This window comes from Bos indicus, chromosome 27 (genome assembly GCF_029378745.1).
Source record: "Bos indicus isolate NIAB-ARS_2022 breed Sahiwal x Tharparkar chromosome 27, NIAB-ARS_B.indTharparkar_mat_pri_1.0, whole genome shotgun sequence".
Lineage (NCBI taxonomy): Eukaryota > Metazoa > Chordata > Mammalia > Artiodactyla > Bovidae > Bos > Bos indicus.
In genome coordinates this window covers 19,923,422-19,942,842 of record NC_091786.1, presented here as the reverse complement: position 1 = coordinate 19,942,842, position 19,421 = coordinate 19,923,422, and the positions used below count along the sequence as shown (strand labels likewise).

Genomic DNA, 19,421 nt, shown 5'->3' with positions numbered 1-19,421 from the left:
CCCCCTCCACATCCCTCCACCCACCATTCCCTTTGGAAGTGCAGACATGTTTCTCCACGGTTCTCCAGGGAAGCCTCTTGGTGACCTTGTGTACCAATCAAGAGTTCAGGGAGCCCAGAAGGAGTTGGTGCCAAACTGCCATCAGAGCCTCTGCGACTCCCTACTCATCACTCACTGAGCTATAAAAAGACCGGGCGGGAGAAGGGAGGCCCTGCCCGGAGGGCGCCACTGGGCCTCGCTGGGGTTCCACTCCTTCAGCCATTGGAGGGGATGGTCTCTAAGGTGGCTTCTTCAAACTTTCTGATCCCAGATGCAGGTGGAGAATACAGCTGGCAATACCCAAGGGAGACTTGGAAATCCACACATCTGTGCCCACAAAGAGCTGTTGGAACGAAAGGAGAGCTAAGAGAAGTCATGCTCAGCTCTGTGACGTCAGGGCTTCATCTGGATTAAGTATCCGCATTTCACCAAATGGGCTTCCCCCATGGCTCAGTGGGAAAAGAATCCACCTGCGATGCAGGAGACGCAGGAGACGTGGGTTTGATCCCTGGGTTGGGAAGATCCCCTGGAGAAGGAAATGGCAACCCACTCCAGTATTCTTGCCTGAAAAACCCCATGGGCAGAGGAACCTGGCAGGCTACAGTCCAAAGGGTCACAAAGAGTCCGACGTGACTGAGCGACTAAGCACTCATTTCACCAAATGCCTCCACTCACCCTGTACTCTCTATTCACGTCGCTGAGCTGCCAATATTCATTAGGGAGGCCCATGCGCTTGTATTCTTCGCTGAGCTCGATCAGCATCCAGCCTTGTTCCCTTTCTTCTCTATCCAGCTTGGGGTTGAATGAAAAGCAGTACAGCTCCTCATATTTCACTGCAAAAAATAAGGGAGAATAAAACCAAATCAAGCCAAGTCAAAGCCACAACCAAATCCCCCCAAATACATTCTGTCCGGGCTGGAGAAGCCAGCCCAGCTGCTTACCCTCGGGACCCTCCTAGAGGCACCCCATCTCTATAGTGGGGCCACCCACCTCCTCGCAACAATGACAAGACCTCAGGACAACCGAACAAAACTTTAAAAGAACGTCTTTCCTTTCAGGAGTGTGACCTTCCCCATCTTGTGAGCTGTTTTTTTTTTAGTTTCTTTTGAAAACTACTATATTTTCAGACCACATAAAATATGGAGCTTAAAAATGAATTAAGAACATATGTTTCTTAACAATGTTTAAGACATGGAAGTAAGCTAAGTGTCCATCAACAGATGAATGGATAAAGAAGATGTTTTATATATATATATATATACACACACACACACATACACCCACACACACATATATTAAAAAGAAATATTATTCAGCCATAAAAAATGAAATATTGCCATTTGAAGCAACATAGATGTACCAGAGATTATCACACTAAGTCAAGCTGAGAGAGACAAACATTATATGACATGACTTTTATATGGATTCTAAAAAACAGTACAAATTAACATATTTACAAAACAGAAACACACTCACAGACATAGAAAACAAACCTATGGTTACCAAAGGGAAAGGAGTGGGGGAATTAGGAGTATGGGATTAAACAGATACACACCACTATATAGAGAATAAACAAGGAGTCACTGTATAGCACAGGGAACTATATTCAATAACTCGTAATAACCTACAAAGGCCAAGAATCTGAAAAAGAACATACAGGTATAACTGAATCACTCTGCCACACATCTGAAACTAACACAGTATAGTAAATCAAATATAGTGCAATGTTGTTGTTTTTTTTTAAAGGACATACATATTCCTTTGACAACCAGAACTCAATCTGTTTATGTATGTCGAGCTCAAGTTTGGGATGGCTTCTCAGAGTTACAGAGAGGCCTGGCCACTGCCATGTTCTAAGGCTCAAATAGCGTTAAAAAAGAAATGATAAAACAGTTGGAAAAGACTGTGGACTATATTTAAATATTTGCACTGAAAACACTTGAGCTTTCAACAACTACGTAAATGTCAGAATTGTACTGTTCTCACGGCATTTCTAGGATTCATTAAACGAGATCCATTCAGAGTGCATGGCACGCTGTCCATGAGTGGTGAGTTGAAGGACGCGTGATGACAGACTTCATTCACGTCTGCCAGACCATCTCTGACTTTGGGCATCACCTTTGTGCTTGCAAGGCCAGGCCTGACAGCCGTTACCAGCAAGATCGAGGATTTTGGTTCTCTTGCTCTGGCCTTGCCGCATTGAGGGAGGCAACTTAACCAGTGCTGTCCAACAGAAATACAGTGTAAGCCACATGTGTCATGTAAGATGTCCTTGTAGTCACACGAAAATTGTAAAAAGAAAGTGAAATTAATCTTTACAATATATTTTATTTAGCCCAGCATATCCAAGGCATCATTCAACATATATGGAATATAGTACCTATTAATATTTTTCACATTGTGCTGTACTGTCTTTGAAATTCTGTGTGTGTTTCACACTAACAGCACATCCTAGTTCAGACCAACCACATTTCAAGCCCTCGACAGCCCCATGTGGCAAGCAGTTACCTTCTAGACAGTGCAAATCGAAGCACTTTTGGTGATAATAAACCGCGGCTGATAGTGAACCCTTGTTTCATTCCAGACTCTCTTCTGATTAAACATACTGACAGGTATCTAGTAGGCATCATCACAGGTCTCCTCGCAGAGATGAGAAATCTGAGGCACGGGGAGGTTTGGCAGTGTCCCCAGGGTCACACAGCGAGCAGGCTGGAGTCCGCTATACACCACAAGCTCTTCCCCACCACACCTGCTGCCCCCCAGAGGCAGCCCCTTCTCCCTTCCCCCCATGCGGGCCACTTTTGTATAGTTTCTAACCATCCCCCTAAACTTCCTTTTCATTTCTCCAATAGAACTGTTTCTCCTTACGGTTTTCTTAGATCATTTTTATTCCTTCATCTGTCAGTGGAATTCAGCGTGAACAACTGAATGCTCCTAAACATGCATCTCTAAGTCCAACAATGCAAACCAGCACCAGCAAAAGGCCGCAGTAACACACAGGCGGCCTGAGGTCAAGACTGTTTCTAGCTTCTTTTGATTACTATTGAAATGACTCACCGACAGGTATGACCACCTGACTGACTCATTGGAAAAGACCCTGATGCTGGGAAAGATTGAAGGCAGGAGGGGAAGGGGGCAACAGAGGATGAGATGGTTGGATGGCATCACCGACTCAATGGACATGAGTTTGAGCAGACTCTGGGAGATAGTGAAGGACAGGGAAACTTGGTGTGCTGCAGTCCATGGGGTTGCAAAGAATCAGACATGACAGAGCGCCTGAACAACAACAACACAAGTATGATAAGATAAGGGTCATACTTGACTTTAGCATTAGGCAGGTGTTCTTTCTTGCAAAAAAAGAAGCAAGAAGACTAGGGTTTATCAGTGAGATAAGCTATATTCTATTTTAGTGTCTCTTGATGTCGTATTTCCAATTCGAGAATTGAGCATACAGTTTCAACAAAGAAGAAGATGCACATGTACACATACCTGCACACACATGCACACACACACACACGCACAATGTAGACACTTCCAGTAAAAACTGGAAGTTTTTGCCATCTTAGCAAATTGGGCAGACAGCATATAAAATTGACATCCAGTTCTGGAAATAGTTAGCCTGACACCAACATATGTTTTCCATCTCTAAGTACCATTTTCATGACTCAGGCTTCTGATATCATAATGTTAACCACAAATGCAATTTGTTCAAGAAGCCAAAAGAATCTCTTGAGAAAGCCTCTGTTCCCTCAGTGAAAGGAGGGCTAAGGAAGATGGGGAAATGACAGAAGTTAAGTTCCCTTGGTTAAATGCTTATACATAGGTTTAAAGGTAGAGGAAGAAAACCACTCTATGACTACTGATGATTTTCTGTGTATGGGATCATTCTCGCTGTCATTAGGAAGAGACAAGGAAACCACACATAAATTCATGCAAGAATAATTTGTAACCAATATTAAGATCCCTCTTAAATTGGGAGGCATCAGAATGGGTTGCCATTAAATTCTCTTTCAATTATTTTTAAGGAAAAGGATGATCGACTATACCTTTGGCCCAATTTATGTAAAACTCTTCATAATGGCAGAGAAACCCCCATTTTTGTCAGTCAAAGCTCAGTGTTGTTAATGTAGGCAAGCTTCTTGCCCAGAAGCCACAGGAGAAGCCCTCAGCTACAAACTGCCTACTCTGAGAACATTAAAAAGTACCATTAACGTCGATTCAAGGTTTACTGAACATTTCCAAAGCACTTCCATCTCCTGCAAAATACACAGCAGAATGTTTAATAATCAAGATGCAAGAGTCGTGGGTTCAATTCCTGGATCAGGAAGATCCCCTGGAGTAGGAAATGGCAACTGGCTCCAGTATTCTTGCCTGGAGAATTCCATGGACAGACGAGCCTGGCGGGCTAAGGTCCATGTGGCTACAGAGAGTTGGACACGACTGAGCAACTAAGCACGAGGTCAGTTAAGTAAGGCAAGATGAGGAAGGAAACGGGAAATTCACCAGGAGTCATCAGAAGGACAGGTATGCGGGGTTTTACTTTTTAAAACTTTTTAATTTTGTGTGGAGTATAGCCAAGTAACAATGTTGTAATAGTTTCACGTGGAGAGCAAAGGGACTCAGCCATACATATACATGTACCCATTCAAGGCTATGGTTTTTCCTGTGGTCATGTATGGATGTGAGAGTTGGACTCTAAAGAAAGCTGAGCACTGAAGAATTTATGCTTTTGAACTGTGGTGTTGGAGAAGACTCTTGAGAGTCCCTTGGACTGCAAGGAGATCCAACCAGTCCATCCTAAAGGAGATCGGTCCTGAGTGTTCATTGGAAGGACTGATGTTGAAGCTGAAACTCCAATACTTTGGCCACCTGAAGCGAAGAGCTGACTCACTGGAAAAGACCCTGATGCTGGGAAAGACTGAAGGCAGGAGGAGAAAGGGATGACAGAGGATGAGATGGTTGGATGGCATCACCAACTCAATGGACACGAGTTTGGGTAAACTCTGAGAGTTGGTGATGGACAGGGAGGCCTGGCGTGCTGCAGTCCATGGGGTTGCAAAGAGTTGGACACGACTGAGCGACTGAACTGAACTGAACTGAACTGATTCTCTGATACGGGCCTCCCCCGTGGCTCAGGTAAAGAACCCATCTGCAATGCAGGAGACATGGGTTAGATCCCTGGGTTGGGAAGATCCCTTGGAAGAGGGCATGGCAAACCACCCCAGCATTCTTGCCTGGAGAATCCCCATGAACAGAGGATCCTGGTGGGCTACAGTCTATGGGGTCGCAAAGAGTTGGACACAACTGAAGCGTCTTAGCATGCACACATTCTCTGATATGTAGGGTTTTAGAATCCAAAGTAATGAAAGTTAAATTGCTCTCCATGCTCTACTTAATTCAGGAAACTTCAAATAAATGTAATTGAAAAACCATTTAAAGAGGAGTGATAAGATAACAGTTATTATTGGGTTTTGCACATTTTAAAATAAAAATAACGATAACTTTCTTATCTGTTTTCACCAGACAAGTACTCAAATTAAACATCAGGAAGCTGACACTTAGTAGAAAAGGGCTACTGGACCCAGAGTTTAATATCATCAATAAAAAGGAAATTGTTACTGTAAAAACCGCTTAAAAGTGGCACTGACTCTGATAAGAACTGCAAAAAGTCAAAGTAAGCTAATGAGACTATGTCAATCCTGAGATGTTAAAAACCACAGAAAATACGCAGAAGAATTAGGGACTCAGATGAGCAGGAAGAAAAATGCTATTATAAAATGGGAAAACAGTCCAAAAAAATGGTTTAAATATTAAAAAGGGCCCACAAATACTGCAAGAGAGAAAGATGATAGATACAAAAATAAACAGCAGGAAGCTAATGAGGGAGGAGAAAAGAAAGGATGTGGGAGAAATGAAGCCCTCTGAGAAACAGGGGTCTCTAATCAGAAAAATGTATAACCTTATTAGTACATCAGATCTACAGAGTCAATTCATTTCCTTACTTGGGGTACAGCCCAATTTTAACTTATTCCTTTAAGAAGAATTAAAGAGTTTTCTGGATCTGGCTGCAGTATATTTTGCTGAGATCTTTTATAGTCCATGACCAAATCCTTACCAACCTGAATTCACATAAAAGACAAACCAATAAAATCTCGACAAATTTTTTAGTCATTTGATTTATTCTTATCTCAGAAATTGCAATTCAGTGAAGAGAGACTCTCAAGGGCTTTAAAACTACCTCTTCATAGGCCTTGACTTAAACAGACCCCCAAACGTTTCTTCTTTTGTTTAAAAAAGAAAAGGTCTCCTCTATAGGACCTTGGAGTTAGCTGTATCCACAAGGAGAGCTAAAAATACGAGCTTTGTATTGATGACTAACCACAATAACCCCAGAGATCGATACTGTGCTGCTGGAACTCAAAGTCATTTCCCCACCAAACACACACATCCACACACTCACTCACATCCATCCCCACACACACACACCCAGAGCCCTCTTCTGACATACCTCATGGAGAGCGAAGGTGAAAGGTCCTGGGATGTCCTGAGAAGCCACCCCACCTCCAGGGGAAACCCTTCCACCTTTCTCCACCTCCACCCAGATTCAAAACCCTACTTCCAAGATTGGGCTGTAATATGTCCTAATTTTAGCCTTGCCTTTAGCATTAAACTGTGAAGCTGCCTGGGTTCTAGTTCCTCTTTCCACACTCATTAAAGTACCATGTTTTACATAAACTGGCAATTCTAATCCCAATGTTTCACAATGCTGGTGGCTTTTTAAAAAAATCTTCCAAGCTAATGGCTTTAATTCAATTAATTACTATAGTCTCCTTCTTTGGTCTCTGGCTAACACCGACCTTCCAAAACTACATCTTTAAGAAAAAGTGTATATTTTTAAAAGCAGGGGAAACACAGCGGGTTTCCTCCCTGGGGACCCTCCCAATGTAAATCTGGGAGCTCGCTGGTATCTGGGGCCAGGGCTCTCATCGCCCCCGTGATGGACTCTTCCACTCAGGCCTTTCCCAGTTCTCTGGGCTATTCCTAAATCCCGTTAATCCGGCCAGAGCACATGTATTATCCAGGACATTCATTAATCAGTGACACAGAAACTGCTGGCGCACAATCCCCCTCGCATTCCCTGCCACACGCAGCCTAACGTACATCTTCCCAGAACTTCTGTTCCAATTATAGTGTGCCCTCCAAAAAGTTCAACTGCTTTTCTGGCTAACTCTGCAGTTCTTTTCAACACACAGAGATAAAAAAGCCTCAGTGGGCTGACTTGAAAGGGAAGCAAAGTCAAGTCAAAGTGATCCGATTCTGACAACTCCCTGGCAACCCTCCCATCTCAAAACTTCAGCTCCTGGCTCTCAACAGACGATGTGGTCCATTCGTATCCTAAGAATCTGAGGACCCAACCAAATGCTTTGAAGAGTTTACAATCAAACATTTCGCCCTGAACCAAAAAGCATTTAGTAAAGTATCTATTCAGTAAAGTAACTGAATATTCACTGGAAGGACTGATGCTGAAGCTCCAATACTTGGACCACTTGATGCAAAGAACTGATTCATTGGAAAAGGCCCTGATGCTGGGAAAGACTGAGGGCAAGAGGAGAAGAGGGTGACAGAGGGTGAGATGGCTGGATGGCATTACTGACTCAATGGACATGAACGTGAGCAAACTCCAGGAGATAGTGAAGGACAGGGTAGCACGGCAAGCTGAAGCTTATGGGGTTGCAGAGTCGGACAAAACTCTTTGTGACTGAACAACAACAACAAAACTGTAATAACCTGTCCTATTTCCCTTATTAGTGACTTCTGGGTGAACACTACTGCGGATGGCACTGTTTATACAAATGATCTCTTTTCACTGTCCACTTCCAAGACACTTAGCAAAGGAACCCCACAGTCCACACAAGCCACACACACAAGAAACACTTGTGTAGAGTTTCTTAAATGTATAGCTTAGTAAGCTGTGAATGTCATAGGTTTATAGAATAAGCTGTAAGTCTGAAGACCCTAAGATGAGGGACACACAACCAGACCGTAACTAAAAGCATACATTTTTCAAATCAGCCATTCTTCCTACAAAACCTAAGAAGGTTTTCTGCAGGAGAATCAACATATACATACTTTTAACAGTCACTGATGCCAACCTTGGAAAATACATATTAGGATCTAATAGCAACAGAAAGCAAAACTTAAAAGCCCCCACATAGGTAAAACTGCACTAGACCATTTGATATGCTTTCAACACAAAACAATTTGTGGGTTTTGTCAGAGGCTTTAATCAAGGTGGCTTGATTACCACACTTTGGGATGATTTCATCCCCAAAGTAAAGCACAACTATAACCTCCCTCCAAGATAAATACTATGAATAATGAAAGAGGCTCATACAGTAATTAACTCAGACAGAGGCCCCAAGAGACAGAAACTAAATCAGATTTCTTGGCCTCATCTGAAGGCTTGTTGTTGCTTAGTTGCTCAGTCGTGTCCAACTCTTTTGCGACCCCATGGACTGTTGCCTGCCAGGCTCCTCTGTCCATGGGATTTCCCAAGCAAGAATACTAGAGTGGGTTGCCATTTCCTTCTCCACATCTTCCTGACCAGGGATCGAATTCACACCTCCTGCATTGGCAGGCAGATTCTTTACGATCTGAGTCACCAGGGAAGCCCCCATCTGAAGGCTGGGCTAATATATAATCTCTAAAGCATTATAATTAAGAAGCATTATCCACATTTCTTCAACATGATCTGTGACTTTCTTAAGCATGAGTCCACGCTGAATGCCAGGCCGCTCTACCCTACCTGGCCTCGCGAGGCGGATGAGAGAGATGTACACATCATGGCAGTCCCTTTCCTGCGGGATGATGAGCTGTAAGAGCTGAAAGTTCTTGCAGCGAATCAGTAGAGGGCACCCGGTAGCCGTCGTTGCCTGTTTCTCGATGGTGGCGATCTGACTGTGGAGAATCTACCACCAAAAGTTAATGTGGGTAAACTAAGCACAGATAACAGATACATAGGACATAAAGCAACAGGTCTTGTCACAGAGCAGGGTGAGCACAGCTCTTAGCAGGCAGCCATTGCTGGGCCTTATTATGCCTGCACCATGTTACTAGGCAACAGGTCTGGCTCAGCCATTGGTCGGTTGTCAATAAGTCGTCCTGCTCAGCTATTGGTCAGTGCTGCAGAGGGCACTGCCCACTGGTAACTGACAATGAGGGACCACTGGGGAAGTGATTCAGCTCAAGGGTTGGTAGTGAGGTGGTCGTCAGGTGGAGAGTGAGGTTAAGAGGCAGAGTCAGGCCTTTTCCTGGAGGCCCTCCAGCTCACCCAGCCTTGAGCCAATGGGTGAGGCAGGGGGCCCGGGGAACAGATTGAGGATGATGTCCTGCGGGGCTCCAGAGCTCTGACTAAAGCACTCCACTAGCCATGGCCCAGGCCTTGAGGAGTGGCGAACCTCTCCCCCATCCCCGTCTCTGTGACCCACTACCAGTGGCCATCTGTCTGGGTCACAGTCTGTGAGACCTGGTCTCCCCCCATTTGGGCAGCTGGAGGAGACCAAGGGGCAGCTGGATTAGGTGCCTGGCTCCCTTAGGGATGACAGCTGGGCAGGGTGTGGGAACCTGGCCCTGATGGAGCTGCCAGCTGAGCTCTGGCCTTCTCTTAGCCAGGAATGAGACCTTGGAGGGTGAGAGTTGTGCCCTGGGACCTTGCCCTTTCTTGTCAGGACGGAGAATAACATTCATTTGGTAGAGATTTATAGGAACATGGTTACCTGACCATGACCTGACCTCAAGAGCAAAGGATTTGATCCCAAGAAGTCTGCAACAACTAACCACACCCAACCCTCACCTTTTGCTTTTAAATGGGCTTGCTGAAAGCTTTCAGTAACTTTGGGGTTCTTAGGGGATGAGCCACCTGTCTCCTTGTATAAACCTGTAATAAACCTTTCTCTGTTCCAAAAGCTAGTGTTTTAAGTATTGATGGGCCTCACTGTGCATTGGGCACAAAGCCTTGCGATTTGGTAACAGTCTCTGAGCCACACATAGAGACAAGAAACACCCTTGACCTTCAGCTGGCTTGCACTCAGTTGACAAGAACTGGTATGTTTGGGGGTAAGAACCAGCTGTCTGAATTCATCATTTTATTTTTCAGTGCCAAGCTTTCTGATAGTCAAGCTCATTATATGAAGCAAACCCTTCAGCCTAGAATTCTGCACAGCTCCAGGTAAGGGAACATTTGGGTCGTCAAAGCTTGAAATGCACTGGGTAGCTAAAATTAAATAAGGTCACGAGAAGTTAGTAAAATAAACCTTGCAATCAACAAAAGTTAGAGACAGTTCCGCTGGGAGGTGCCACCATGCTCCTTAATTCCACATGGAATGCTTGAGTTCAACAGCAACTTGAGATGGTTGTTTTCTAAGCTGTTGGTGGTCAGGCAGGCTGCAGAAGAGATTTATTTGAAAGGAAACCATGCTGAAGTGCTCTGACTTTCAGGAGGGTCTCTGCTCAGTCCTCAGTGGCAATGCTTCATTCTTTAAATTCCTCTCCACTAAGTAGGGAGGGCCACCTTCTGCTGCAAAGATCAAGTCTACAGAAAAAGCAGAATCTACAATCCACAGATTCTGGTTCTGGTCCTAATGCCATGGTTGGGCAGCTCTCTTAAAATAAGGACCTTCTAATGGTCTCATTATTATGTAGCAGAAATACCTGATAATAGGACTCTTCCCTAGACTTTTTCTTTTTTAAAGTATGAGAAAATTGTAGACAACATAATGACTAAATGGCCTGCACCACAGGATGCTACGAACGAAGCGGATTGCAAATCACTGTGTAAACACTGTACCTGGTACAGTAACATTATTGAATCTCTACTTGTCAGCTGTGACACGAAGCACTTACACCTCTGGCTATTTCTCTGTCTCTCTTTGATGATGTCCAAGTCATCAGTATTTAAAGTGAGTAAATAGACCAAGTGGACATGACCCTTTACAAAAAAAAGCAGTGCTCACATTCCAAAAAGAGTGCTCTGAACACCCAACCCCCCCAAGTCCCACCCTCCTCATCTAGAGAACAGACAAAACAGAGTCAAAACTTGTTACTTCAAACAATGGAAAACACAAAAAGCCAAAAATAAGGACTGCATACCCATGTTTCTTTCCTTGTATCAGGCGCCGTTTCCACAAATATGACGTGAGTGGCGGTCAAATACAAAGTCCCGAGGGCTGCTTTTTTAGAAGAAATTCGATCCACCAAGCGGACGTTTTCAACCTAGGGAAATCAGTTTGACAGGGTTATCGTAAAGCAAAAGAGCTAGTCACAAACAAGAGTCAGCAGGTAATCTCGTGCTTAATCCAAATACGATTTTGAACAAGATCCTTCCAAAAACTAAAGACAAAAACTTACCCCCTTAAGCTAATTACATCTCACAAAGGTCTGTATATCAAAAGATACAAATTCACCAATTCCTTAAATGCAACCTTAAACATACCACATAAGATTCACACACCCTATTTTTTAAGAATATCCTGAGTTTTAAAGAGGTCAATGTTTTTACTTTAATTATATAATTCTAATTTAAGGCAGGAAGTAAACACATCAAAGTTCTTTGTTGACATGTTAACTATATATGAATTGCATTCCATCAAAAAGAAAAGTGTATTTTCCTATGCATTTCTCAGTTGCGGAAGTGGCCCCAAGGTTGTCTGCTCCCATATAAACTAGCAGGAATACAAACATACATACAGGAGCAAAAAGTATCACAAGAATGTTCTGTGTGCTCCCCAAGAAAATTTACCAAATGAAGATTCTGATATTTATAATAAAATCTTTCTACTAAATAGAATTCTCACCCCTGAACTACAATTCAAACTGTCAGATAAGACTTCTGCAAACAATTTTTACCAAGCATACACCTCTGAAATATAGAGCAATTTCAAGAATACATGCAGCAGGATCATTCCAATATGAAACGTAAAAGAAATGACAAGAGATTGTTTACAGGGCAAATGAAAACCCACACAACGACAACCCCAATAAGGCAGCCACCTCAAACACCCGTAGAACATTCCAGTGATAGGCGGGGCTTAGCAATGCTACTTACTACTGCCAAGAATTAACCATCTACAACAGACACTGACTCAATCCTCATCTCTCAAATCAGTATGTGGTACTCTGTGACTGGTTCATTTCATTTAGCATCATGTTTTCAATCCATGTCTGAATCAAAGTTCATCCATTTGTAGAATATGTCAGTACTTCATTTATTTTTACTGCCCCAAACACGTTCCATTACATGTATATACCACATTTTATTTATCTGTCAGCTGATGGACATTAGGGTTGTTTCTACTTTTTGGTTATTATTAATAATGCTGCTATGAACATTCTTATACAAGTTTTTTTTCTCATACAAGTTTTTATGAGGACAAGTTTTCATTTCTCTTGGGTGTATATATACCTAGGAGTGGAATTGTGCCAGGTCATATGGTAACTCTGTTTAACCTTTTGCAGAATTCCCAGATTATTTTCCAAATCCAAAGTGGCTGTACCATTTTACACTCCCACCACCACTCCATGAGGGTTCTGACTTCTTCATGTCTTTGCCAACACTTGCTATAATCTTTTTTTGATCACAGCCATCCGAGTAGGTACGAGATGGTATTTTGTGATTTTTCACTTGCATTTCCCTAGTGGTTAATGATGCTAATGTCTGTTCATGTGCACACCTGTTTTTAATGAAAACACTTCCTATATTTCACCATTGAATTTGATGTTGATTTTTTTAAAAAAATAGCACATCATGGAAGTGACCTATTCCTGGTTTAATGAGTGCTGATTTTTGAAAATTAGAAATGAACATCAATGCCTTGGAATATTTGCTCTGTTTAGTCTGATGCTATCAATAATAGTCCTGGATTTTCTTAACCCTTATGTCTTGGATTCTTGGTATATGGCCAACTTGGAGTCCATGTATTAATGTTTTAATATCCCTTATATTTTATCTTCTATAATTGTTTTATTTTTGGTTTCCTTTTTGGTTTTTCTGCATCTGTGCTTTTAAGAAATATTGGTCTACATTAGCCTGTTTGTGGCACTTTTATCAAGTGAAATCAGTTATGATTACATTAATCAGGAAGCTTTCAACACACAAATTATTTAGTATTTAAAACAAATACAGGCACTTCTTTATACAGAAACAATTCTTTAATAATTCTTCCAATTTTTTGTTCAGTTATAGATCCATTCAATGTTTTCTACTTTTTTATTTTTTTTTACTAAATTTCATTTTGACATCCATTTTTTTCAAATTATCTTCTTACTGCTAACTTTCAATTTCTTATAATCTTTTCATTCTTGTCTGTGGGCAAATCCCTCTCTCCTCAACCTTTCTCTCATTCCTAATATTGTAAACTAGGTTCTTACATTTTTATAATTCAATATGCAGAGGTTTTTCTTCCAAGTAACAGGTCTTGGATTTATGAAGTTGATTTTTCTCTTTTCCAATCATTCATTTATGCTTGTGTTTGTTAATGTTTTAACATGCTTTTTTTTGAGTATATCATGTGGTTTTCCTTTGTTCATTTTTAAACCCTCAGGTTTGATAGCTCATTAATTTTCATTCTTTTTGGTTAATAACAAGCTTCAAGTCCAATCATTTTCCTTCAAGCAAATCTTTGGCAAGCATCTTATGAGTTTTGTTTGTAATATTATCATTCTTCTTATTTTCTAGGTAGTTTATAACTACAGTATTTCTTCTCTGACCCAAGAGTTTTTTAAAGAGAATATTTTTCAATTCCCATGTGGTTGGATTATGGTATTTAAACTTTTGTCCTTAAATATTCTACTTTGAACTGCCTATGAGAAAGACATCATGGAAGAGACAGTGGGAGGAGAAGAGAAGGAGATATAGTAGGACATTTCTATGGGGAAAAAACTCGGTTGCACACTGAGATGTGCCTAGCTAAATGAAGCAGAGGCCCAGGGGTGATCTGAGCTTCCCGGTGGCTTTGAGGTAAAGAACCCGCCTGCCAACGCAGGAGACATGGGTTTGATTCCTGGATTGGGAAGATCCCTGGAGAAGGAAATGGCAACCCACTCCAGTATTCTTGCCTGGGAAATCTCATGGACAGAGGAGCCTAGTGGGCTACAGTCCATGGGGTCTCAAAAGAGTCAGACCGGACTGAGCGACTAAAACAAACAAATCAGAGGGTGTTATACCAATTAACAATATTAAAAAAAGGAGCATAAATAATTTTCTCTGCACTTAGAACCCACAAAACAAAACTTTATTGGGGTAACCATACTGACCATAAGATAATATTTTAAAAGTCAAAGCATTTAGTATGAATTATTCTCCCTATAGAAGTAAAGATATACCACTTAAATTATTTTTAGAAAACTCTCAGTGGACCAGAACAAGGTTCACAGATGGTGGTAGATTAGAACACTTAATGAGATTTTTCCATGTCTTTTTGTTAATTTTGGATGCTGCTGCAGGAAAATTACATTTCAAGATATAGCCATCGTTCTCACAGGTCTCACAGCTGTCAAAAGTAATTCTGAAGTAGAGGGAGGAAATTAAAAAAAAAAAAAAAAAGATGAGGGAAACACCATCAGCATGATTTCCCAATGATGTAATAAGAAGAAATGAGTAATAAAAATTAAAATTCCGTTGCCTGAGAAATTCTGTGAAGACGGACAGCACTGCTCAGGGATCACTGCACGGTTTACACTAAGACAGCCAGGACACTCTTGACTGTGATGCTAGAGTTGGTCAATTCTAGACCAAGTGAAATACACCTCAATTGTGCTGATGCCGTCATGAAGACCCAGTGGCTCCATAACTCTGCCTCACTGCTCGGCTAACTCAAGTCTACCTCATCTATGCATATAAATAAACTGTATAGTGAAAAGGCCTCTTTCATACTTGGAGAAATGATGACCTTTAAGAAACTACCAGTTTTCCTTAAGACAAAGTTATCGCAATTCATTTGCATGTGCCTGGGAACACCATGCTCAAGACACACTAGGGATCTGTGCTCTGCAAACGGCAGTTCATCTACACCAAAGATATTATATCATTATGTAATATCACGTTATATCAGTATATCCACGTGACATATCCCATTATATCATTAACTTTTGGTTGTACATTTTTCACATTCTGACATTTCTGAAAGCAGAATGCATCTTAAGATTAATATGGTAAGAAGACACTGTGGCATTTCATTGGCAGCGTTTTTTTTTTCTTTACATAAAATGGTGCATCTCACATCACATGTGCCTTAGACTTGCTGAAATGCAGTTTAGTTTTCGGTCACCGGCGTACAAATGATATTTGAAACCACAGGACTGAAAGGTTACCTCAGGAGAGCATGTAGAGTGAGGAGAGATGTGAGGGCCCGCAAGAGTGAAACGTGTGATGGAAGAGGAGGAACTGGAGAAGCAAACCGGGGAGGAACGGCCAGTGAGGAGGAAAATCAGAGGGCACGCTACTGGGGGAGGGTGTGCGGAGGGAGCGGTTTGTATGAGAGAGAGTGTGTGTGTGGAATGCTGCCGCCAGATCAAGTAAAGCCAGAACTGGAAACTGCCCACTGGATTCAGCGACGCAGAAGATGCAGGAGGAGTGGTGGGAGCCCTGGGATCAGAAGCCATCACTCAATGGCTGCAGGAGTGAACGCACCAGAGCAGAGTTGAGAAAATGGAGACTCAACTCTTTGTGGAAGTGTGGGCAGTAGCCAGAGAGGGGAGCCTGACCACTCAATATTAATATGTTTAGGATAATCGGCTAACAATTATTTTAAGTAACTTTCTGCTTGAAATTGGCATTTGAAAATAGAACACCTTAAGACAAAATTATACTGCAAAGCTATATTCACAAACCACCATCAGAACATTCTCCTTTGTGGTGGTGGTTGTTCAGTCTCTAAGTCATGTCTGACTCTTTGTGACTCCATGGACTGCAGTATGCTGGGCTTCTCTGTCCTTCACTTCTCCTGGAGCTTGCACAAACGCATGTCCACTGAGTCAGTGATGTCATCCAACCACCTCATTCTCTTCGAGATAAACCCAAAGAAAGCCTGAATATGGGATATGGGAACCCAAATGTTGGCATAGGCAGATGTTTAGGATTCTCTCGACCAAAAGAAAGAACAGCAAACATCCGATTCCACTCATCAGAAAGCCTTTGTGTGGGCTGTTAGGCTCTGGAAAGAAGAACAGAGACTGAACAGGATGGAGTCTTTGTGCTGAAGAATCTTACAGCCTCAGTGGAGAAGGCCATGCCCCAGTTTAACAGCCTTTTCATTCCCATCCCTGCTCTGCTGGATTTAGGTGGGGGTGGGGGGTGGGGAATGGTTTCATCAGCTTTTCTAGGCGAAGGCTGAAAAGCCTCAGTGAGAACACCCGGTCCCACCATGGCACCGCTGGTCCTTCCCCATTGATCACGGGCAGGCAGAGCCTCTCCTCAACCATGCTCCATCACACCACCTTCTAATTTCAATCTAAACAGAAGTCCTTATTTTCTAACCTGCAGGTCGAATACTCGACTACTGAACGTTCTAAAGTTCTAGAATCATCTCTATCTGGGAAAGAAAAGCTGCCCTGGAGGCCAGGGAGTCTGAAGGGCAGAGCAGGGTTACCTTTTGTTGAGACCAAGGAAAACGAAAGGCACCGGCCACAGGTCTGGCTTGGGCCAAAGCCCCAGTGCTCAATACCGTATAAAGCAGGCTGAGGGCCTCTGCCAGTCACTGGAGGGAAGAGATCCAGACGCTGCCGACCAGGGAGAGACCAACGTGTCTGCAGCGGCCAAAACCGAAGACAAGTTTATGTTCTAATCTAAGAAAAGCAACTAGAGAAATACTTTGTCGTGCTAAATTTGGTATCATGACATTTTCTAACTCTGGCAACGTGGAAAGTGAAGTATTTGGAAGTCGTGGTGGCCTGGGCTCTGGTTTTGGTTCTGAAAGGGATCCGCTGGGCTCAGGCGGCTGAGCGACTCCCTCTGGGTTCTGACTCCTGCAAAGGACCTACGGCTGTTTAATGCCTTTCCCCACTCAGACTGCTCTCTCTGTCTGAGGTGCTGCAGAGAGATGCTAGAAAGAACACAAAACAGCAGCTGTGAAAACACACATGAGGTTGTGGTTGTTCAGTCGCTCAGTCGTGTCTGACTCTTTGTGACCCCACATGCAGCACGCCAGGCTTCCCTGTCCTTCACCGTCTCCCGGAGTTTGCTCAAACTCATGTCCATGGAGTCGGTGATGCCATCCAACCAAGAACCGACTCATTGGAAGAGACCCTGATGCTGGGAAAGATTGAGGGCCCGAGGAGAAGGGGACGACAGAGGATGAGATGGTTGGATTCACACGATGATGACTCAATATTACATCTCAAGAAATTCAGCCTCTCAGGACTGTGGTTGGCCAACAAAACTCTTGAGATTTCCCCAGGAAGGGAAGCACCAGCCTCAGCCATGAGAGATGCTACAACAGTCTCTGAAACTGTACCAGGGGCTGCACTGAAGCCGAGAGTCTGGGGCCCAGAGGAGAGAGATGAGCATCCTCCCCACTAGTCCAGGGGTGGGGCCACTGGCCACACCCGGCTCTTCGCAGTCTCCAGGCTCCCATCCAACCTGATATCTTTTCCTCTTTCCTCCTAAAGTCTCTGGAGTCTGGACACAGCTGCCTGAGACCCCCGAGTACTTGGTAAGGCTTCCCGGGTGACTTTGATAATTAAGTGTTGTTTGAATTCATGAAGTCTCTTACTATAGTGTTTAAAAGAAAGTCTCCTGGTTGCCTTTCTTGAACAAATAAATCTTTTTTTTGTTTTTTAAGTATGATATATCATCTTAGTGCTCGTAAGATTCTTTCAGATAAAAATGAAACAATTACGTAAAAAGTATGTTTACATTAGAATGCCAACCTGATTTTTGAAACATGATATTTTGCAATCTATCTAGCCATCCAATTTTTTTTTTAAACAATATTTCATGGTGATACTCGAGCTACACAGCACAGAGACCAACCTGGCTTCTTAAAACCCATCCGTCAACTTCCCACTCTACTGGCCAGGACATGGCTCAGTGCTTGTGCAGAAACCAAACTCAAGACCTTTGCAATGATGAGAACCTAGATGGGCACACGGAATCCATTTTTTTCTAAAATGCTCTTCTTTTGGAGCACAACATGACATATGAGCCACAAAATGTGGGGATATGTGACATAAAAATGTGCTGTTTAAAGTGCCCCGCAGCGGAAGGAGAGGGTGGGACAAATTGAGAGGGCAGCACTAACACAGATACCCTGCCATGTGTCAGACAGCTAGTCAGAAGCTGCTATATCACACAGGGGTCTCAGCTCGGTGCTCTGATGACCTAGAGGAGTGGGGGGGGCAGTGTGAGAGGGAGGCTCCAGAGGGAGGGGATACATGTATCCATATAGCTAATCCATGCTGTTGTACAGCAGAAACCAACACAACATCATAAAGCAATTATCCTCCAAATAAGATTTTTTAAAAATTTAAAATAAAGTGCCCTGTAGCCACTGCAGTGCCCCATCCCACTTATGGTCTTTTACAGCAGAATTAGGAGAGGGTGGCAAGGATCCCATGGCTGGGACAGAAGCCCCCAAGGATAGAGCCCGCCCTGGGTGTTCATAGTCTTGGGTGCAGAGGCTATTCTGGCTTCAAGCAGGTACCACCCCTCATTCACAAACTGCCGAGACTCACAACCGGACGATCCAGGACTAAGTTTCCAGAAATGCTGAAGGTCAAGAAAGAAGCACAATTGAGGAAGCTCCCTCTCGACCTCTCCCCTGAGCAGCAGGGGCAGAAGAAGAAAGGAGAACAAGAACAGCACTGACAACCATTTCGTGAACAGCGGCCGAGTGTCAGGTATGTACTAAGCGTTGTTCGCACAGTGTTTCTAGCCCTGGCTGAAAGGGAGAAGTGGCCTGTAAATCCACTGCCCAAGGCCTCGCAGCTAGAAAGCGGGAGAGACAGATTTCAGACAAGAAGTGTCTGACTCCCACATCCGTTTCCCTAGGTCTCTCCCACACTTTACTGCTTCAGTCCAGGCCTAACATTGTAAATTAATGGCTCAATGGCCCAGCCTCCATTTGCCCTAAAATTGCAATGAGAGAGTTGATACAGTGAACAAGTAAAAAGTTCTGGCCAAATCTAAAGCACTGATCATTCAGTGTAGAGCTTCACATTACAATGGCCATGTTAACCCCCTGTCTGTCCATTTCACTGGCCTGGAGGGACGCATCCCACGTGGTCCCGAGGCAGACTGGGGAGCCTGGCTCCCAGGGGGTCCCAGGACCAGCCAGCCAGAGTCGCGACAGGTGCATTGGTGTGTTTCATGTCAGAAGGTGCCATGACCT

General features: G+C 43.2%; 1 protein-coding gene and 1 long non-coding RNA gene across 3 annotated transcripts in view; one reads left to right on the top strand and one right to left on the bottom strand.

Annotated features, from left to right (window-relative positions):
* Positions 1–19,421, bottom strand: part of MTMR7 (myotubularin related protein 7) — a 104,377-nt gene that overhangs the window by 53,284 nt on the left and 31,672 nt on the right. For both annotated transcript variants that reach the window (XM_070781759.1, XM_070781760.1), the window contains exons 2-4: positions 11,188–11,310; positions 8,846–9,008; positions 715–872 (exon numbers count right to left, since the gene is read on the bottom strand). In XM_070781759.1, the coding sequence (XP_070637860.1) occupies positions 715–872; positions 8,846–9,008; positions 11,188–11,310 (444 nt within the window). The remainder of the gene's footprint in view (positions 1–714; positions 873–8,845; positions 9,009–11,187; positions 11,311–19,421) is intronic.
* Positions 9,276–18,772, top strand: LOC139180235 (uncharacterized). Its single transcript, XR_011564572.1, has 3 exons — positions 9,276–9,388; positions 10,196–10,267; positions 16,577–18,772. It is a non-coding gene; the product is annotated as an uncharacterized lncRNA (long non-coding RNA).